The 23,124-nt window shown below is 45.4% G+C and overlaps 2 protein-coding genes across 6 annotated transcripts in view; one reads left to right on the forward strand and one right to left on the reverse strand.

Moving 5' to 3' along the window:
- The window catches only part of C8H9orf78 (chromosome 8 C9orf78 homolog), a 75,968-nt gene extending 72,361 nt beyond the window's left edge, over positions 1–3,607 (reverse strand). The window contains exon 1 of the mRNA XM_068248943.1: positions 3,441–3,607. Coding sequence (XP_068105044.1) covers positions 3,441–3,604 — 164 coding nt within the window. The 5' untranslated portion in view covers positions 3,605–3,607. The remainder of the gene's footprint in view (positions 1–3,440) is intronic.
- Positions 3,608–3,633: 26 nt separating this feature from the next.
- Positions 3,634–23,124, forward strand: part of USP20 (ubiquitin specific peptidase 20) — an 86,768-nt gene continuing 67,277 nt past the window's right edge. For 3 of the 5 annotated variants that reach the window (XR_011023230.1, XM_068248938.1, XM_068248940.1), the window contains exon 1: positions 3,634–3,737. The gene's annotated coding sequence lies outside the window, so the exon portion shown is untranslated. Of the gene's footprint in view, positions 3,738–7,413; positions 7,505–23,124 lie in introns of all 5 variants that reach the window. The other 2 variants (XM_068248939.1, XM_068248942.1) reach the window with 2 other exon arrangements.

The raw sequence follows: 23,124 nt of genomic DNA on the forward strand, positions 1-23,124 counted from the left end.
TAAATCTGAAACTAGTCTATCTTTTTATTGATTAGAAAAATAACAGGGAACACAATTTAATGAGGATTTTATGGTATTTTATTTTTAGAGTGTAACCAAGCAGATCGGGGTGACCCAAACCACTAAGAATGTATAGGGGGCTAAAAGAGGCCGAAAAACCCTCCTACTAAAAAGCAATGCTTGGTGTGATTTGCCTTCTTAAAACAGAAGGAAATTGCAATAATACAGTTTAAAGTGAACATTTGTGGTTACCCATAATGCACCACTACTGAATATGCTAATTATCTCTTTACGCCCCTGTAAGTCAGGCTAGTATCCGGAACCGCTGGTGTATAGCAAGCCTATAGCTTTTAATTTTACACAGCCACACCAACCCCACATGTAGACAGCCTGTTTGGGGCTTTTGGTCCTCCTCAGTGCATGGCAAGGATTGATATGGCTGTATGGGGTAGGGCTTGGAACCAGTACAACAGAGCAACCAAGCAGCTCGTAGTGACCCAAACCACTAGGAATGTATAGGGGGATAAAAGAGACCGAAAAGCCCTCCTACTAAAAAGCAATGCTTGGTGCAATTTTTAGAGGAAACACAACTTAACACAATTTATTTTTTAGAGGAAACACAATTTAATGAGAGCCTGAAGTCTTTTTATTCTCTTTTTATTGCACAGTTAGTTCCAGCATTCAGTTCCAAGCTGATTTGCCGCATCCCCGCGGCAGAACAAGGTATTTATCCCCCACATCCAATTCTGATTGGCCAATTACTGGCCAATTTTACCACCTTAATGTAGTGGAAGAGCTTACCTACACAATCTGTTCATAGTATTCAAAGTCTGTTGGCCCTAATGCAGGGCATACACGGCTCGGTTTTGCCGCTCGATTCCGCACCCGATCGTTTTCCGCGCTCGATTCTGCAGGCGATTCCCTTATCTTCTGCTCGATTTTCTTATCTTTTCCCATTGTCCTCCATGCAGAATTGAGTGCGGAAATGATCGGGCGGGAGATCGGACATGTCGAAAATTATCTATCAAGCCATCTAAATGGCTCAGAATCGAGCCGTGTATTCCCAGCATAATACTCCATGGAGGTGGTAAAATTGGTCAGTGATTAGCCAATCAATATTGGATGTGTGTGTGCACCTTTAGACATCTCCAAGCCTTTCCATTAGAGATGTCAAAAGTGATTCAGTAAACCTGGACTGGATTTAAAAAAAATAAATAAATTTGCTGCTAGGAGATAAAATACTGCAAAGTTCATGTGTCCTATAGATGGTGGGGACTGATATAAGGTTAGTAAATTATGTCATTCTTATGCAGGCATCAACAGAGTACATAGCTGTACAGGGTACAGTTACTATGGCTAAAAAAAAAAAAAAAACAACAGAAAAAAGCTTTGAAAGCTCACTGTCACTTTGAGTAAGTCTTAGCTGGCTATAGCTTGAGAGAAAAGGTACCAGAAACTCCAGAGACAGAAAAGCTAAAAAGGTGCGTACACACGTCTGATTTTACGCCTGATTGTCGTTCAAACCGGTCATTTGAACGACTTGTTATTCAAACAAAAAGTTGTTCAACCGTCTTGTACACACAGACGACAAAACGGCTGATATGATAATGTCGGCTAATTTACATGTCGTTGGACTGGTCAATGGACTGAATAGAACAATGGACCAGATCAAACGACTGATCACACACGCCATACTTTAGCAAACGACGGGTCTATCAGACCCTCCCGCTCAGCGGACATTCTGCCGACAGTAGGACGGGTGTACAGTCTGTCGGCAGACTGATAAGACTGTGTTTCTGACAGATCCGCTGTCTGCCAACGGACTGTACACACGTCCTACTGTCGGCAGAATGTCCACCCAGTGGGAGGGTCTGACGGACTCGTCATTTGCTAAAGTATGGCGTGTGTACGCGCCTAAAAGACTTTCCATTAGAGAGGTCACAAGTGATTCAGTAAACCTGGATTGGATTTAAAATAAATAAATATGCTGCTAGGAAAAAAAATACTGCAACGTTCATTTGTACTATAGATGGTGGGGACTGATATAAGGTTAGTAAATTATTTCATTCTCATGCAGGCATCAACAAATTACATGGTTAAAAAAAACAAACAAAATAAAAAAACTGAAAAAAGCTTTGGAAGCTCACTGTCACGTTGAGTAAGTCTTAGCTGGCTACAGCTGGAGAGAAAAGGTACCAGAAACTCCAGAGACAGGAAAGCTAAAAAGGTGCTGGATCAAGTAGGGTAGTCCTTAAAATGAGCCTAAGACGACCCTAAGGTAATAAAAGCAAAAAAGCCAGATACTTACCTAAGAAGAAGGAAGCCTTTGGATCTTCCAGAGGTTTCCCACATGCTCCTCCAGACCACTGCAGTTGCCCGAGACCTTCCTGAAGATTGCGACTGTGCTGCTCTTCATGCATGAACATGGCGTCCTGGACCTGCATGAGTATGACCACACCTGGGCATTAGCACGGGGTCCCTCATTCATGAGCGGCTACGGCTAACTGTGCAGAAGCGGCTGTACTCACGCAGGTGCAGTGCAGCTGTATTCACAAATGAAAAGGAACACAGTCACAATCAGAAATGCATCAAACTCTTTTCAGATTTCGTTCAGGGATCTGCGCTTAGCAACTGTGGGTGTCAGGACAATGCAGGAAGCCTCTGCAGGATCCAGAGGCTTCCCGCTTCTGAGGTAAGTATCTTTTGTTTTCCTTACGGTCACCTTGGGTACACTTAAAAATAAAGCTCTAAACTAAACATACAACCTCCTTCCAGAGGTGTGAAATTTGCAACACACTGTACATTGATTTAAATCTATAAAACCACTGCTCCCCCAGGTATCTCCATCAATTCCCCCCCCCCCCCCCCCCCAGCTAATATTGTATATTGTTCTCCACAGGGCCCCATGCAGAGTTTTAGTGCAGCAAAGTTCTCTCACACTCAATGTTCTGCTGACACAATCCTCTGTATTGCCATCATCTCATGACAGAAGGACTGAGGTGGGAGCATGCTGGCTGGAGAGGCGGCGAGTGTGAGAGTGCTTTGCTGCGCTTATACTCTGCATAGGACACCAAGAGAGCAGCTTAAGTCCTGTTTAAATGGTAATTTGGTCAATTTCTACTAGAAATCAATCAAAATCCCAATCGGACAGCATGTTTGGCATCAGTCTCCAGCAGATTTGATTGCAGTGATCAAATTGAGGAATGTCTCATCGTGTATGGGCAACTTCCAACTTTCGGAGATGATAAAGAACATTGATAATGTTTACTGCAAACATAGTGGGAGAAGCTCCCCATCTCACCTTCATCACAAAATCAGGCATAATTAATGAGAAATGAGTGATATTAGATAAAGAAACAGAACAGGTGATTCCCCTGCAGAAGGAGAGGGACAGTTAAGTAAGCTTCATGGGATCGGCCTCTATTTGTGGCTTTACTAACCTGACCTCACTGGTCACTTCCTCATCTTCCTCCTCCTCTGAATCTGAGTCTCTGCGTCTCCTGAAGTTCTTCCCCACCGGCATCTTCCTTCCTAGATCTCCTCTGCCTTCCCTGCTGCAAGTAAACACAAGCAGTGCTTCGCTTCCGGCGCACAGCGATGACATCACTTTGCCCATCTGAGGCTAACAGTGATCCTGCCCCGTCTCTGGTAGCTGTGGGCGGAGCCAGCGTTCAGCCGTCAACAGCTGCAGAAAGATGGGGATCCGATTCCAGCAGCCAGGCATAGACTAGACAGAGGTAAGCATCCAGCTGCCCCCATCCCAGCCTTGTGAGGGCCACATGGGGGGTTCACTTCCTGCTGGCTCAGTCTCAGAGGAAGCTGCATATATGGTAGAATACACAGGTATGTAGGGCTGAGGATAGGGCCCAGGTAAGAGGACAGAGGTTGTTATGGGACATTCACATCAGAATGATATAAGGCAGGGCAAGGTGCTTGGTCAGGGAATACCAGGCCATGTTATTTTAATTTATGGAGTACCAACATAATGCTGTTCTGATGGACTGTGGGGGCTGCAAGGTGAAGGGCTCTTTCACACCAGAGCCCTTTTTCAGCGTTTTAACGCAAGGTCTATACTTTGTGTTAACCAAGGTAAAAGGAACGTACATAGACTTTCATTTTACCTTTGACACCCGACGCTGCGTTTCGAAGCGTTGCGGTACGACGCACCTGGGAGCATTTTATCGTCGAGAAACGTCGGTTTCACATTGGGTTCATTAATTACTACCGCCGCTACTCAGCGTCGCACCGCAGATTCCCCGATGACAGCCGCAGGCTAGTCAACGTGTGCAGGAGAACGGCTCCTGCGCGCGTTGTTAGATGTGAAAGGAGCCGAAGGCACTTAACGTCACAGCAGTTTTGTTGCTTGTCATCAGGGACAACATACTTAAAATATCCCTGAATAGAGGGAAAAAATATATTAAATACACGGTGGTGTAGTGGTTAGTGCTCTCGCTCTTTCAGGGCTGCTTCCCCGGTTTGAATTCTAGACAGGGAACTATCTGCATGGAGTGTGTATGTATGTTCTCCCTGTGACTGTCTGGGTTTCCTCCAGGCGCTCTGTTTTTGGGATGTGGGAGGAAACCGTACATATAAGTTAATTGCTTTGCCCCCGATTTGGTCCTAGACTATGATGCATACAGTACACGATACATAGACATATGACTATGGTAGGGATTAGATTGTGAGCCCCTCTGAGAGACAGTTATTGATAAGACAGTATACTCTGTCCAGTGCTGCAGAAGATGTCAGCGCTATATAAATAATAAATAAAGACCATAGTAGGCTAGTCTACATGATCTTAGTGTCCCATCTTCCCGTACACAACGGTGCCAAAAAGTGGCATAATACGCATGTGAGTGTTAAGGTCCGTACACACGCCGGACTTTAGGCAACGACTGGTCCGTCGTTGCCTCCCGCTGGGTGGGCGTGCCAGCGACAGTCCGGCGTGTGTACGCTCTGTCGTCAGACTGATACGGCTGTTTCTGAGCGATCCGCCGGGCGGATCGCTCAGAAACAGCCGTATCAGTCTGACGACAGAGCGTACACACGCCGGACTGTCGCTGGCACGCCCACCCAGCGGGAGGCAACGACGGACCCGTCGTTGCCTAAAGTCCGGCGTGTGTACGGACCTTTAGTCTGACAGAATCCACCTCGTTGATGTAAACGTACCATACACCTATAATTGCATTGTGTTGGAATGAAATGATATTGGCCTTTGGGATGGAATGCAGTGGGAAAGAAGTCTTAGGCTACTTGCACACCAAGACGTTGCGTTAGGTGCTACGTTAAGGTCGCATAACGTGCACCTAACACAACGTATGGTGCTGCAAGTGAGGACGGTAGAGTGAGCCGCGTCAGGCGGCTCAAATCCTATAATGTCTCCCAGAGTGGCGCTGATTGGCCAGCGGGACCACGTGATGCGGAGCGAGACACTCCGCATCACGTGGTCCCGCCGGCCAATCAGCGGCCGCCAGTGCAGTGAATATTAAGTAGCCATGTGCGCGGCTACTGTAGCTGGCTCTCCCCGCCTCCTCTCCGCCCCCCACTGCGCATGTGAAAACAGTCTAACGCGGCTATAGCCGCTGTAACGCCGTAGCATGCTGCACTTTCCGGAGAACGTGCAGCGTTACATGTAACGCAACGTGGGCTGTGTGAACAGCCCACTTGTGTTACATTGCTGTGCGTTGGGGGAGCGTTACAGGCGCACTAACGTGCGCCTGTAACGTCTTAGTGTGTAAGCAGCCTAAATATTTGACTGGATCCCTCCGTCTAATGCTTCTCCAGAAGTTCCCACAAGTGTCGGCATGTGATTCAGAATTGCGCAGATGCGAGTGTTGAATCCAGTGTGCACAGCAAAAGTAAACATTCGTCTCTGAATGCTTTCTTAAACTGTGTATGTGCAGTTTGAAACTTGTCCATGCGCAGTTCAGAATGTCTGTTCGCTGCTCGGAGGAACTTCCAGGAGGCTGAGGAGTTAAAGGACAACTGTAGTGAGATAAATATGTAGGCTGCCATATTTCTTTTCTTTTTGAACAATACCAGTTGCCTGGCAGCCCTGCTGATCTATTTGGCTGCAGTCATGTCTGAATAACACCAGAAACAAGCATGCAGTTAATCTTGTCAGATCTGACAATGATGTCAGAAACACTTGATCTGCTGCATGCTTATTTAGGGGCTATGGCTGAGGCTGGGTTCATGTTTGACATAGCGTGAAAAAGTAGCATTTTATGTCATGTTTTATGTTAATATCATTAGGTTTTTTTTGCGTTTTTGGTGCGTTTGCGGTTTTTTTTTTAAACACATGCATTTTTCATGCGTTATGCGTATGTTCTGTATGCATTTTTATATTTAAATTTGTGCAAATCACTAGGAAGAACAGAAAGCGGAAATACCTCAAATCTTTATTTAATTTTCTTATAAAACGCATCAAAAAACACATACAAAATGCAATCCATTGCGTTTCCATCGATTTTCATTATGTGCCTTTTGGCAGAGTTCCTGCATATCATGCAAAAAAAACCCAGCGTTTTCGGAACGCATACTGTAAATCGCAGGTCTCTGCGTTTTTTTTCTGTGTCCCATTGACTAACATTGCTGCATAGAACGCTGCATTTTAGCCAACACTCTGCTATGTGTGCACCCAGCCTAAAAGTATTGGAGGCAAAGTATCAGCAGGATAGCCAGGTAACTGGTATTGTTTAAAAAAAAAAAATATGGGATCCTCCGTAGTCTTCTCCCTATAGGTGTCCTTTAAGAGAATGGGAAGGGGGAGGGATACAGAGGCTTCCCTTTGCTCAGTTAAAGTGATCCTTAAGTCTATGAAATAAAATTGAGATTTACTCACCTGGGGCTTCCCTCAGCCCCCTGCAGCCGATCGGTGCCCTCGCAGCCCCGCTCCGATGCTCCAGGACACGCCGGCGAACACTTCCGGTTTGGCCGTCACCGGCCGACAGGCATGGGAATGCGAGTGATTCTTCGCGTTCCCAGCCATAATATCGCCCCCTATGCTGCTATTGCGACCTCCTGGTTCACTTTAAGTATGCCGCGGACCAAAAACGTATGCAGAAACGCATATAATGGTGATCTACGGTGCTGCTGCGTTTTCCAGAGGCATATGCGATTCCGAATAGCGTTTAAAAAAAAAAAACAACCTGCACTACTTTCCCGCACAACTTATGTGTTTTTTCATTGACATCAATGGCTACTGTAAATAAAACAAAATGCAAGTTAAAATGCTGTGCAAAATGCACAATCGTGCAGCAAAACTCTTGAGGGGCATTGTCTGCGATTCCTGCAGAAGCGAGTGTGATCCATCCCTAATACTAGTACACACCATACAATATTGTGTTAGATGGATTGTTCGATAGATAATTTCTGACATGTCCGATCATTTTTCCGATCGATTTCTCATAGAAATGGATAAGAAAAGAGAATTGAATTGGAAATCAATCAGAAAATCGAATCGGAAATCAATCGGACAGAAAATCAACTGAAAAAATGCATGGTGGGTACCCAGCGTAAGTGAGACTAGATGACTAGTGCTCTCGCCTTGCAGTCCTGTAGTCCCAGGTTGGATTCCCAGCTAACACACTATCTTCACAGGGTTTGTATGGCCATCATGTGAGTCTCCTCTAGGCAGCTCCGTTTTCTCTCTTAAAGGAGGCATCAATTAAATTATGCTACCCCAGTAGTACTACATACCCGGGGCTTCCTCCAGCCCCTGGCAGCTGCTATTTCCCTCGCCGCAGCTCCGCTGGCCCCCGTTCCCTGACGGTGCGCAGGACGACTTCCAGGTCGTCATCCACTGCACCTGTGCGAGCGCCGCTGTCAATCACCTCCATCTGGTCCGAAGCGTACTGCGCAGGCTCAGAACTACTGCGTCTGCACAGTATGCTCCGGACCACGTAGAGTTGATAAGACAGTGGCAGGTGCAGTAGAGGATGACCTGGAGGTCATCCTGCGCACTGTCGGGGAACGGGGGCCCGCGGAGCTGCGGTGAGGGGCATAGCAGCTGCCAGGGGCTGGAGGAAGTGCCATGTAAGTAGTACTGGGGTAGCATAATTTAATTGATGACTCCTTTAGGCTCTGTTTCCACTAGAGCGGAGAACGGACCTTTTTTGTCCGTTCTCCGCTCGTCGAGGGTACGGTTCCTATTTTATAAATAGGAGCTGGTCACACTTGTCACCAGGGCTGTGGAGTTGGTACAGAAATCATTGACGACTCCGTTTATAAGAACCACTGACTACGAACGCCTCGACCTCACAGCCCTGCTTGTCATGTTGCAACGGATCCGCACGACCCATGGCAGTAAGCGGACCGCACTTCTGTGCAGCTCGCAATAATCCTGGACAGGCGGATGCGTTTCCTGATATAGCCAATGGGGGAGCAAATCTACCCCAGGCTGCAGCCGGACCATCGGAGTGGACATTTCCCGTGGGCACAAGTGGGAAATTAGCCTTACTCCCAAAACCACACGAGTAACTCAGAAATTGGCCAATGACTGTGATAGATACATTACACCGTGACTATTATATTTATAGGCATGTATGTAGTACTGTCATTGTCTGCAGTGCTTAGAGGGCAGCCGATATCAGTACTAACTGTCCCCCTGAGGGACTCACAATCCTATGTCCTTACCACAGACTAGAGCCAGTTAGAAGTGAAAGGATGAGAACCATTAAATGGGAACCCAAGGTGAGAGGGATATGGAGGCTGACATGTTTATTTCCTTTTAAATAATTCACATTGCCTGGCTGTCCTGCTGATCCTCTGCCTCTAATACTTTTATCCATATACCCTTAAAGTGTAACTGTCGGGCATAACATTAAAAATCAATTCTTTATTTTTTTCTGGTAAACAAGTAATAAGAATGCTGACCAGGCAATCCAAAAGGTAAAATCACTACTACGTTTCTTGTTGATAAATGATCGTTCCCCCGTTTACCTGACCCTTATTTGGTACACACAAAATTTGGTACGCAAAAAGGAAGTTGCAGGGCATGCTGGGTTGTCCTTTTTTTGCTTCCCTACTTCCCCCTCAGACTTCACTAATGCAGTATGATTGGCTGAAGCCTCTTTCCCTCTTGTTTTCCCTTCCCTCTGTTCCTCTCTGATTGGCCAATATTTCTCATGCTGAGACAATGCACTTTCTATAGTGGAGGGCGGGCAATGCATACACAATCAGGCAGAGGAGAGTAAAGGAGGAAATGACATCAGGATTGGCTTCATAATAGCCACAGTTAAAATAGGAAATGCAAAGAAGGATTTTCTCTTTTTTTTATTGTAGAAAAATCACTAAAATCAAAACGTGGACAGTGCAATACACATGTTATGTAAGTACTTATATATGTTGGTTTTTTCTGAGATAGTATGGTTGACCGCTCCTCTTTAACAAGCATGATAATCAGCTATCTATGACAAATCTGACAAGTTAAGCCGCATGCTGTTTTCAGGTGTGTGATTCATACGCTATTGATCAGATAGATCAACAGTACTGACAGGCAACTGGTATTGCTTGAGGGCCCACTTCTACTAGCGCGGAAACCGGGCCGAATTCAGAGAGTTTCCCCGCAGGCAAATCGTGCAGGAAAACTCTGCCATAGGAAACAATCGCTTACCTTACCGATTCGTCCGACATTGCCATCAGTTTCCGTGCAGGAGGCTGCGTTCCCGCAGACCAGGAAGTGCCGCCGTGCGTCTCGCGGCCGCGCGCAGCACTAGTGGAAACGGGCCCTCAAAGGAAATAAATATGGCAGCTTCCATAGGTCTCGCACCTCAGGTTCCTTTTAACCTAGCACAATAATTTTAGAAAGTGGGAAGGTCCCAGAGAAAACATACATACTCCATGCAGACTCTGTCAAAATCAGGATTGCACTACTGAAGGCAAGCAGCATACAATTTTCATGCAAGCCAGAATTACTTCAACCTCATTGACCATCTCAAGTTCTAATTACTCAGCCATAGTTCTGCCAATGGCCTTTCTTGAAAATGTAATTTAAATTTAAAGCAGCAGCCATACTATACCAGGAAAAAAACACCTATATAAGTAGATAAATACTTGATCTGCGTACATAACAGATGTTTTGTACTGTCTACGTTTTGATTTCAGTTAGTTTTATACCCTTACTTTTCTCCTCCAATCTGCAGTGTCATCTCTGGCTTCATTTTTTTTTTAATATATATTCTTTATTTATAAAGAAGGTGTGAACAAATCACAATAAGGAGTTGCACATGTAAAAAGGCAATATCCAACTGCATGTTATAGAGATAGATACATAACATAAATCAATATTGAATCTCCATATAATAAATTAGCAACTAATGCAACGACAGTATCAATGATGGCAAAACGTCATATGTCTTAACAATCATCTTAGTTGTCATCAATTAAAGCAAAATAGTCCCCTCTAGCTTAAGACAATATCCACACCAAATGTTTAACTTTTGAATTTCCCCTCCACTCCTCCCCCTTTTTCCCTGCTCCCCCTTTTTCCTCTGGATGCGACCTCAGGGTCTGCACATGCCTGTGTAGTGTTAGGCGTTAGAACGTATATCCATATCAACTCCATGGTGCCACTTCCTGTATGTCATCTAATTATCACATTGATCATGAAGAACCTTAAAGGGGAACTTCAGCCTAAACAAACATACTGTCATCAAGTTACATTAGTTATGTTAATTAGAATAGATAGGTAATATAATCTCTTACCCAGCCAGTTTTAAAAGAACAGGCAAATGTTTGTGATTCATGGGGGTTGCCATCTTTGTCATGAGGGCAGCCATCTTTTTGGTTGAAAGGAGGTGACAGGGAGCAGGAGACACAGTTCCAACTATCCTGTGTCCTGATTACCCCTCCCAGCTGCACACGCTAGGCTTCAAATGTCAAATTCAAAATGTAAAATAAAAAAATTGCACCAAAACAGCAGAAAGAGAACAACAAAATCAGAAATCCCATCATGCTTTGCACAGCATCAGGGGAAAAAAGCCCGGGCAGTTTTCTTCTGTGCAGCTAAAAATGAGGTTTGTATAAGAGAAACAAAGTTCTGATGCTGTGAAACTGTTAAAGAAACACAAAGCCTTTTCAGTGCTGCTGAGTCGATTTTTAGTCCGGATGTTCACTTTAATAAAGTCTTCTGAATGCCTGAAATACGTCGAGTATGACCAGGTTTTTTTGTATACTTCATGTTTATCAAATGCAGTATGTGAGAGTTCCTCCATATTTTGTGTCTCTTCAATTTCCTTTACAATTCCTCCACTCCTGGTACCACCGGCTGTTTCCACTGTCTTATGACTAGGCGTTTCGCAGCATTTAGAATGTGGCTACTACAGATCGTTTATATTGTTTCATAGTCCACCTGTTGAGATGCAGGAGATAGAACTCCGGGGTAAACTGAGCATTTCTGTCTGTGACAGCTTTTATTAATCTTTCTACAGCCTTCCAATAACCTGCCAGTAAAGGGCAGGCCCATAGGATATGTAGTAGTGTGCCTGTGGTTTGGCCACATCTCCAACAGATATCAGATGTGTCAGGTTACATTTTGTTAAAGGGATACTGTAGGGGGGTCAGGGGAAAATGAGTTGAACTTACCCGGGGCTTCTAACCGTCCCCCGCAGACATCCTGTGTTGGCGCAGCCACTCACCGATGCTCCGGCCACGCCTCCAGTTCACTTCTGGAATTTCAGACTTTAAAGTCTGAAAACTACTGCGCCTGCACGCCCGTGTCCTTGCTCCCGCTGATGTCATCAAGAGCGCACAGCACAGGCCCAGTATGGTCTGTGTCTGTGCAGTACACTCCTGGTGACATCAGCGGGAGTGAGGACATGGCAACGCAGGTGCAGTGGTTTTCTGACTTTAAAGTCAGAAATTCCAGAAGTGAACTGGAGGCGGGGCCAAGGCATCGGTGAGTGGCTGCGTCAACACAGGATGTCTGCTGGGGACCATTAGAAGCCCCGGGTAAGTTCAGCTCATTTTCCCCCGACCCCCCCTACAGTATCCCTTTAAGTTTAAATGGAGTGAAGTACCACTGAGTTAGTATTTTGTAGTTCATCTCCTGCATACCAACAGATCTTGATGATTTATGAGCGAAAATACACATTCTGTCTTTTTGACGCGGAGAGAAAGAAAATCCCAACTCGGTCTCCCAGGCGTGGCAATTCAGGTGTAGTTAGAAGGGCTATTATCTCATAGATTCTGGACAGTGTTTTTCTATTAGGGCCCTCTGCTGTGCACAGGTCCTCAAAGTCAGTTTGCGGTCTCATCTTTGTAGGGTTTACATTGTGTCTCATTAGGTAATGTCTTTTTTGGAAATATTCCCACCACTTCGTGTTTGCACACTGTGATTTCTGTCTAATCTCAGCTGGTGTTGCCCATTGTCTAGAGGAACACATTTCCGAAAATTTCAGTTTCTTTGACCCCTCCCTTGTAGGTCTGCTATGTCCCAGGCCGTCTTGTCCTATGTTAGGGTTGTCCGTAAGCGGAAGTAGGGGAGAGGGATTAGGTGCAAGATGGCAAATAAGATTCTCTTTATGAAAAATGGTCAAGGTAACTTGCGGCAAAGGAGGGAGTTGCCATTCTGAACGTGGCTTTTTGGGTTCTCTTTAAATTAGGTAGTGATGAAATAGACTTAGTAAGGAAAAAAAGTAAGTCATCCGCATAGGCGGCGATTTTGTGCTCTGTGACTCCTACATCCATACCTGAGATTGTTCTTCCTAATATGGCATAAGAAAGGCTCCAGGGCAAGGGCAAAAATGAGAGGAGATAGGGGGCAGCCCTGCCTAGTGCCATTGCTAATCTGCAAGGGCTCTGACAGGATGCCGTTGACTTTGATTCTTGCCAGGGGTGAGGAGTATAAAGAGTCTATGCAGCGTAGCATTCTATCGCCAAGGTTTATGTGTTTTAGGGCAGCTCTCAACCAACCCCAGCCCACACGGTCAAAGGCCTTCTCGGCGTCTGTAGATAGTAGCATACAGGGTTTTCCCCCCGACCGTGAGAACTGAAGCAGGTCCAGAGCCCTGATAGTATTGTCCCTGGCCTCCCTGTTGGGAATAAAGCCCACCTGATCCCAACACCTTAACTAACCCATATGTTCAGCTAATCTTTTTGCTAGTACTTTTGCGAAGATTTTTAGATCTAGATTTAGTAAAGAAATCGGTCTATAGCTACCACAAGCTGTTGGGTCCTTTTTGGTTTAACTATGACTGTTATGTGGGACTCCAGGGTTTGCTGTGGGAACTTAATCGCTTCCTCTTCTGAATCTGGCTTCCTTTATAAACATGGGTGAGCACATCATCAGGTTTCAGCTCAGCCTGTCGCACTGAACTGGGCTCAGCCCAATCACTGAGGAGCAGGGATGTGGGAGGGGTGATGACAATCCTCCTTCAGCAATGCAAGATAATTACAGCACAAACATTTCTGAATAGGTTGAAGTGCTTGCAATGCAGGGTGAGATTCCTGGCAGCATTATAAACGCAGTGCTGTGGGTAAAGGGAATTTCATTATGTGGCTGACAATCCCTCTTTAACGAGCATTAGGGGGGCAGCTTAATGGAAACCTGGAAAGACTAAAAAAGAGAGTTGAACTTACCTGGGGTTTTTACCAGCCCCCTTCAGACGTCCCCGCGCCGAGACAAATAATCTTCAGGTCCCCTGTCGCGGCTCAGTTTCGGCTTTGCTGATTTACAAGTTGGCGGCGCCTGCGCGGCCCTGGACGTGCGAGTCCTTGTTCGCACGCGCACTCTCCTGGCAGGAGCGCCAGGGCCGTGCAGGCGAAATTGCCCGGCGACTGCGAAACCGAAAGTGAGTCGCAATGGGGGGACCAGAGGATCGTTTTGTCCCGGAGTGGCACAGGACGTCTGCCGGGGGCTGGTAGAAGGCCCAGGTAAGTTCAACTCCAACCTCCTTTTTTTTTTTTTTTTTTTTTTTTCCTTCTTCTTCTTCTTCTTTTTTTAGTCTTTGCATGTTTCTTTTGAACAGTAACTTCAGATTAAAGTGGAACTGAACTCTTGCACAGGACAGAAGGAAAACATAGAGGAATGCACCCTGTATTTATTTAGAGAGTTTAGCCTATCTAATTCCCCCTCATCTGTTACTAATCACAATTGTAATTTTATCTGTCAGCTGGCTGCCTCGCTAAAGCAGCTAATTTGTAAACACAGGAAGTTAACTCTGTTTCCATGAAGGCAGGAAGTAGACACGCTGCAGATTTATTGCAGGATTTGTATCCGCTGTAACAAAGAAATGTTTTTTCTTTAAATAGAATTATGCTGTTGCTTATCTTTTAGAGTAGAGAATATGGTAAGTTCTATGTTCAAGTCCAGAAAAGAAAGCTGCAATCACAATCCTCTTATCCTGCTTGCTTCCAAGTAAAAGATATAAGATCACCCTGAAAAATACATTTTATATAGCACAGTACTGTATGTCTGAATCACCCAGTGATCCACTCAAACAACAAGGGGTTGCAGTGAGAGACCTCCACCAGAAACGCGTCATGCGGACGCGCTTTACGGCTCTTTACGACGGGGAATCCGGAAGAAGATGACGCTTTGCCCGAGGACGACTGACAGTCGTCCGAAAACGAAACTTAGCGGCGGAGGGAGACCGGAGGGCACCGAAGGACCGGCGCGGGCACAGGACGGCTGCAGGAGGCTTGGGAAAGCCCCCAGGTAAGTGAATTATTTTTTCCCCGCCAGTTAAGGTTCCCTTTAAAACCAACCTTTAAAAATACAAGAGCGGGACTCGCATAGCATAAAAAACCTTCACAGATTTATTGCCAGACAAAGCATAAAATGTGCGTACCAAATATAAAACAATCAGCGCTTATCTGTTGGTGTCAGCCACCGCCGCGGACGGATCCCGCTGCACACTCTCAGTCCCTGCTAGATTGTGCATCGGGAAATTGTAAAATTTAAAATGTGCAAATATATACAAATAAGAAGTACATTTTTTCCCAGAGTAAAATGAGCCATAAATTACTTTTCTCCCATATTGCTGTCACTTACAGTAGGTAGTAGAAATCTGACAGAAGAGACAGGTTTTGGACTAGTCCATCTCTTCATAGGGGATTCTAAGGGATTTATTTATTTTCAAAAGCACTTAGTGAATGGCAGTTGCTCTGTCCAACTGCCAAAAAACTGCGTAGCGAGCAGGGAAGTGGCCAGCATTGTTGTTTAAATCCTTTTTAGGGAATATCTTTATAAAGAATAAAAGCCTTGCTGAGAATCCCCTATGAAGAGATAGACTAGTCCAAAACCTGTCACTTCTGTCAGATTTCTACTACCTACTGTAAGTGACAGCATTATAGAAGAAAAGTCGTTTATGGCTCATTTTACACTGGAAAAAAAAGTACTTCTTATTTGTCTATGTTTGCACATATTTTAAATTTTACAATTTTTCACCAGAGTGCCCCTTAAAAGAAAAACTGAGGTGAGAAGACTATGGAGGCTGCCATGTTTATTTCCTTTTAAACAATACCAGTTGCCTGGAAGCCCTACTGGCCTGTTTGGCTGCTGAAGTGTCTGAATCACACCAGCAACAAGCATGCAGCAAATCCTGTCATATCTGACAATAATGTCAAACACCTGATCTGCTGCATGCTTGTTCACGGTCTATGGCTGAAAGTATTAGAGGCAGAGGGTCAGCAGGACAGCCAGGCAACTGGTATTGCTTAAAAGGAAATAAATATGGCAGTCTCCATATCCCTCTCTCTTCAGTTGTCCTTTAATGGGAACCTTAAAGTGGACCCAAATTAAAAATACAAGATTTCAGAAATAAAATCTATTTTCTAAATTATAATAATAAATAGCAGCCTTTTTTCAGCTACATGATGACAAATATAAAATATGATACATTTATTGGAGGAACCCCTCCCTTCCTTTCAAATTGCCGGCATTTTTCCGGCAAACTGGTGGAGTAGATGGTGTCCAGCAATGGAGGAATTGCTAATGGCTGCCCCCAGTATAACCCTAGTTATGAAAAGAGAAGGGTGAAAAGTATGCACTGAAATGATCACAGGTTTTAAGGAGTGTTCATTTATCTTTGTATGTGTCAGAGTGGTGCAACTTAATATTTTTAATTAAAAAAATGTTTGGTTTGAGTCCGCTTTAACTGAGAGGGATATGGATGTTTCCTTTTAACCAATACCAGTTGCCTGGCAGCTCTGCTTGTCTATTGGTTGCAGTAGTGGCTGAGTCACACCAGAAACAAGCATGCAGCTAATCCAGTCTGACTTCAGTCAGAGCACCTTATCTGTATGCTTGTTAAGGGGCTGTGGCTAAAAGTATTAGAGACAAAGGATCAGCAGGAGAGTCGGGGAACTATTATTTTAAAGAGAACCCGAGGTGGGGTTCTGATAATGCTATCCACATACAGAGGCTGGGTCTGCTTATATTGCCCAGCCTCTCCTGCTATCCAGATCCCCTCTAAGTTCCCCCTGCGCTCTGCTATCCCCCATAAATCACAGTCGCGCTGTGCGGGCTGTGTTTACATCTGTACTGTCAGTCTGCGTGCTCCCTCGCCTCCTGCATAGCTCCGGTCCCCGCCCGCTTCCCTTCCCTCCAATCAAGGGAAGGGACGTGGGCGGGGACCGGAGTTATGCAGGAGGCGGGGGAGCACGCAGATTGACAGTACAGAGGTAAACACTGCCCGCTGTGACACGCTGCGTGTCGGCAGCGCGGCTGTGATTTACGGGGGATAGCAGAGCGCGGGGGGGCTTATGGGGGATCTGGATAGTAACAGAGGCTGGGCAATATAAGCAGACCCAGCCTCTGTATGTGGATAGCATTGTCAGAACCCCACCTCGGGTTCTCTTTAAAAGGAAAAATCCATATCCTTCTCAGCTTAGGTTCCCTTTAAGGAAACACATAGTTAAATGAGAACTTATCAGTTTCAAATGTATTTAGAGTTGCTTTATTTGTGCGGTGGTTTTTCCAAACACAAAGCCTGTTCTGTTTTACTACATTTTGGAGACAGTGGGTTTTTTTTGTTTTTGTTTTTTTACTTTTTTGAGCTCTGTGTGGAACTGGTTGGCTGACCCCACATGTTATGATCTCATTGCAATAGCATTGTGTTTGTGTTGCCAGTCTTGTACACAGATGCTAATGACGGAGAGTTGTGTGCATTGCATTGTAGGAACCAGGGAAGTGTCCCAGCTCTGCCTAAAGCAATATTGAGCTTTTGTATTCTGTGTACAAACTGGGTTTGGTATGAACCGGGATCTTAAAGGATCCCTTAGTGGATAGGAAGTATAGGATTCAACTACTGATCAAGCCAGTTGACAACTAGGTTGAAGTTCTATTATAGCATTGCATTTTTGGAATCTGCAGCTTCAGCAATCCTCTCTACGAACTCCCTGTACTTTCTGATGAGTCATACTGTCTGCTCTGATGTGAGCAATCCTGTGTCCTTCTCAGGCTCACACTGGACAGTGTCCGTGTCAAACACACAGAGCAGCTATCTTGTCTCTGCACACAAGAATGAGCCACTGTCACGCATTACAAGGAAGTGGTCATGAAGAGAGTTGGTAGATATGCAGATCCAACTATGCATTGGTTGAATTTCAACACAGTTTTCAGGATATGTCTACTTAAAGAGTCTGAAGCCTTTCTAAATATCCTTTTTTTTATTAGACATTTATGTAAAGCAGTATCAGCCGAGCTAAAACGCTGCATTCCCACGTCAGAACAGGGAAATTAAACCCTCAAATCCCCGGGGCAAAATTTGGGGAGCGCTTCCGTGTAGAGACAGAGCTTTGTGCTGTAGCTCTGCCTCTACACGTGTCAATCCTCGCTGATCGCCGCCCCTCCCCGCCCCTCTGTCTTCGTTCACTGAGAGGGGCGGGAAGAGGCAGAGATTGACGCGACTGGAGGCAGAGCTACAGCGCTGGTCGTCGTGGAATTTTGCCCCGGTACTTGGGGGGTTTAATTAACTCGTTCTGCCACGGGAATGTGGCGTTTTAGCTCGGCTGATACTGCTTTACATAAATGTCTAATAAAAAGAGGATTTTTAAAAGGCTTCAGACTCTCTTTAAATCCACTGAATGTCAAATCCTCAAGCATGAGGGAAGGAATTATCTATATTTTAACTAGAACTCAAGCCAATGCCTCTGCAAAGGCTAGGGAATGACGAGAGTGATTCTATACTGCTCATTTACTCTCCTGGCACTGGGATTCTTCTTCTCCCTTTGACTTTCTCACCTTTTCTAGTATTGAGCAGGAGCCGAACCAGACAGTCATAGATGATTAGATGAAAATGTAGAAATGCACCATTAATTTTTGTGGCAGGCCAAACTTTTTCAGCTTCCGTAGGTGGTACATCTTCAGTTGCGCATTCTGATGATGATGACAATGTTGTTGTCCCATTTTAGGTTGTTGGAGATTGTGAACTTAACCTCCTTAGCGCAGAAGCGCACGGAAGGGGTTGTTCCGGGTGTACAGAACACCCCCCTGCACCAAGACCGGAAGTCTCCCTCTAAATCTGAGCAGCGGCAGCCACAGATGCACAGCTGCCGCCTGCTCATATCTGTGTGCGGCGAGAAGGACTCTGACTAGAGCGAGGGGCCCAGGGATGCGGGAGCCGGCTTTATTCCTCGCTCCCTCCCTCCCTCTGAATTCCCCTCACCTGCGGTGATTGTGTGCCCGGCTCCCCCATGAGTGTGTGCGCAGCGGAGCGGTAGGTCCTCTTACCGCAGATCAGGCGCACCGGCAACTAGTCTCTATGCTTCCTGTGACGTCATGGTAAACAGGAAGCAGGAGACTCCAGTTGCCGATGCGCCTGATCTGCGGTAAGAGGACCTACCGCTCCGCTGCGCACACACTCATGGGGGAGCCGGGCACACAATCACCGCAGGTGAGGGGAATTCAGAGGGAGGGAGGGAGCGAGGAATAAAGCCGGCTCCCGCATCCCTTATTGGCGCCGCCACAATTTTTTTCTCTCTTCTCTTCCCAGGGCAATCTTCTCCCCACACAGGGGCACCTTCCTCCACCTATCTAGTCTATACTGGGGGCATATACCTATCTAACCTATACTGGGGGGCATATACCTATCTAATCTATACTGGGGGGCATATACCTATCTAATCTATACTGGGGGGCATATACCTATCTAATCTATACTGGGGGGCATTTACCTATCTAATCTATACTGGGGGGCATATACCTATCTAACCTATACTGGGGGGCATATACCTATCTAATCTATACTGGGGGGCATATACCTGTCTAATCTATACTGGGGGGCATATACCTGTCTAACCTATACTGGGGGGCATATACCTATCTAACCTATACTGGGGGGCATATACCTATCTAACCTATACTGGGGGCATATACCTATCTAACCTATACTGGGGGGCATATACCTATCTAACCTATACGGGGGGGGGGGGGCATATACCTGTCTAATCTATACTGGGGGGCATATACCTGTCTAATCTATACTGGGGGGCATATACCTATCTAACCTATACTGGGGGGCATATACCTATCTAACCTATACTGGGGGGCATATACCTGTCTAATCTATACTGGGGGGCATATATCTGTCTAATCTATACTGGGGGCATATACCTATCTAACCTGTACTGGGGGGCATATACCTATCTAACCTATACTGGGGGGCATATACCTATCTAATCTATACTGGGGGGCATATACCTATCTAATCTATACTGGGGGGCATTTACCTATCTAATCTATACTGGGGGGCATATACCTGTCTAATCTATACTGGGGGGCATATACCTATCTAATCTATACTGGGGGGCATATACCTATCTAACCTATACTGGGGGGCATATACCTATCTAATCTATACTGGGGGGCATATACCTATCTAACCTATACTGGGGGGCATATACCTATCTAACCTATACTGGGGGGCATATACCTATCTAATCTATACTGGGGGGCATATACCTATCTAATCTATACTGGGGGCATTTACCTATCTAATCTATACTGGGGGGCATATACCTGTCTAACCTATACTGGGGGGCATATACCTATCTAACCTATACTGGGGGGCATATACCTATCTAACCTATACTGGGGGCATATACCTATCTAACCTATACTGGGGGGCATATACCTGTCTAATCAATACTGGGGGGCATATACCTATCTAACCTATACTGGGGGGCATATACCTATCTAACCTATACTGGGGGGCATATACCTATCTAACCTATACTGGGGGGCATATACCTGTCTAACCTATACTGGGGGGCATATACCTATCTAATCTATACTGGGGGGCATATACCTGTCTAATCTATACTGGGGGGCATATACCTGTCTAATCTATACTGGGGGGCATATACCTATCTAACCTATACTGGGGGGGCATATACCTATCTAACCTATACTGGGGGGGCATATACCTATCTAACCTATACTGGGGGGCATATACCTATCTAACCTATACTGGGGGGCATATACCTATCTAACCTATACTGGGGGGCATATACCTATCTAACCTATACTGGGGGCATATACCTATCTAACCTATACTGGGGGCAACTATATGGGCTACCTATACTGGGGGGGGGGGGGACCTATAGCTGGCTACCTATACTGCGGGCACCTATACCTGTCTAAATGTTGGGGGCGCATTTTACGCCCTCACCCTGGGTGCAATTTAGCCTAGAAACTGCTAGTATTTGGCTCCACCCACACCATGTTTGGCCACGCCCACACACCGCTTTCAGGAACCCCCCCCCTTGGAAATCCTGGATTTGCCCCTGTAGCGGTAACCCCGTGCTGGACACGGGGTAAGCCGCCAGAGGGTGCCGCTCAGGCCCTGCTGGGCCGATTTACATAATTTTTTTTGTTTTTTTTTGCTACACGCAGCTAGCACTTTGCCAGAATCGTGAAAGGCCTGCGTTCGGTGGCAATCGCGGCAGTGAGTTCACTGCCATAAGGTTAATATTGCGCTAGCGCTTTAAAAAGCTCTAGCGCTTTGGCGATTAGCGGGAATCGCCCATTAATCACCCAAGTGAGAACGGGCCCTAAAGTGTATCGGTAGCAAAATACAGTGGCTTGCAAAAGTATTCGGCCCCCTTGAAGTTTTCCACATTTTGTCACATTACTGCCACAAACATGCATCAATTTTATTGGAATTTCACAACAAAGATCAACACAAAGTGGTGTACACGTGAGAAGTGGAACAAAAATCATACATGATTCCAAACATTTTTTACAAATCAATAACTGCAAAGTGGGGTGTGCGTAATTATTCATACAGGGCAATCTTGGAAGAAAACCTCTTGGAGTCTGCAAAAGACTTGAGACTGGGGCGGAGGTTCACCTTCCAGTAGGACAACGACCCTAAACATAAAGCCAGGGCAACAATTTAAAACAAAACATATCCATGTGTCAGAATGGCCCAGTCAAAGTCCAGATCTACATCCAATCGCGAATCTGTAGCAAGATCTGAAAACTGCTGTTCACAAATGCTGTGCATCTAATCTGACTGAGCTGGAGCTGTTTTGCAAAGAAGAATGGGCAAGGATTTCAGTCTCTAGATGTGCAAAGCTGGTAGAGAAATACCCTAAAAGACTGTCAGCTGTAATTGCAGCAAAAGGTGGTTCTACAAAGTATTGACTCAGGGGGCTGAATAATTACGCACACCCCACTTTGCAGTTATTTCTTTGTAAAAAATGTTTGGAATCATGTATGATTTTCGATCCACTTCTCACATGTACACCACTTTGTATTGGTCTTTCACGTGGAATTCCAATAACATTGATTCATGTTTGTGGCAGTAATGTGACAAAATGTGGAAAACTTCAAGGGGGCCGAATACTTTTGCAAGCCACTGTAAGTGCCCCAAATGGGCAGTCACCTCCATCCCCCTCCTTCTCACCATTCCAGCTCTGGGACCCCCCAAAGCCTGTCAACAAGGGCATGTCAACGGAACTCAGCCGCACTGCGCACTAGCATGGAGCCGAACAGACTAGGTTCGTGATCTGCAAACCTGGCTCTCCAGCTGTTAAGGAACTACAAGTCCCACAATGCATTTGCCTTTATGAATCATGACTGTGGCTGTCAGACTCCTGCAATGCATTGTGGGACTTGTAGTTTCTTAACAGCTGGAGAGCCCATTTGCAGATCACTGGACTAGGTGGAAAAGCTGTCCTGCGCAGTGCGCCCGCACTTGTTCTCATATGGAAGCATGGCTGTGAGCTTTGGGGTCCCAGCGCTGGAACGGCCTGGTGGAGGAGGGCAGGGGAAGCTTCTGAAGAATCTAGAGGCTTTCATCTACTTGGCTAAGCATCTAAAGTTTGCTTTATTCAAAGTCACAGTCTACTTATTAAGTTTGTAAACCTAAAATAAAACTGGGATAGCTAAAAGAAAAAAAAAGAAAAATAAATGTAATTTTTAGGAGTAGGAGGATAGATATAATTGTTCATCTCAACAGTTTATTTTTACCTCGCATTCACCTTAAGTCCGTACGCATAAGCAAAACTTTACATATGCATGCACTTTAAAACGGACCTGAACTGACTCTCTGCTGTACAAGATAAGCAACAGCATAATGGTTGTAACAAATAATTTTTTTTCTTTAAAGGTTGATACAAATCCTGCAATAAATCTGCAGTGTGTCTACTTCCGGCTTTCATGGAAGCAGACATAGGGTTAGCATCCTGTGTTTACAGATTAGCTGCTCTGCTGTGGCAGTCAGCTGACACAGCTGAGAGAGCAAATTACAGTTGTGATTAGTCACAGATGAGGGGGGATTAGACAGGCTAAACTCTCTAAATACATACAGGGTACATTTCTCTATGTTTTCCTTCTGTCCTGTGCAAGAGTTCAGGTTCGCTTTAAGGTAAAGAAAGTCTTAAGTTGATGGACTTCCTTATTTTTAAATTCTATTTTTTTTCTTTTATTTCTAATTTTTTTCCTCAATAAGTACACAACCATAACATAGAACATTTGTATCTGTTATGAAATATTTTGCCCTCTTTTGAACTCTGGTATGCTTGGCCTGTATGTATATCCATTGCGAGGCATCATGTGTCAGTTCTGGGTATCGGGTCTGTCTATAATGATCCTCGGTCTGTCATGTGAACGCTGGTCATACTCTGGGGAGACGGCTCCGTCTATAGCAGAGGTCCACAAACTTTTTCGGTCAA

This window comes from Hyperolius riggenbachi, chromosome 8 (assembly GCF_040937935.1).
Source record: "Hyperolius riggenbachi isolate aHypRig1 chromosome 8, aHypRig1.pri, whole genome shotgun sequence".
In the NCBI taxonomy this organism is placed as follows: domain Eukaryota; kingdom Metazoa; phylum Chordata; class Amphibia; order Anura; family Hyperoliidae; genus Hyperolius; species Hyperolius riggenbachi.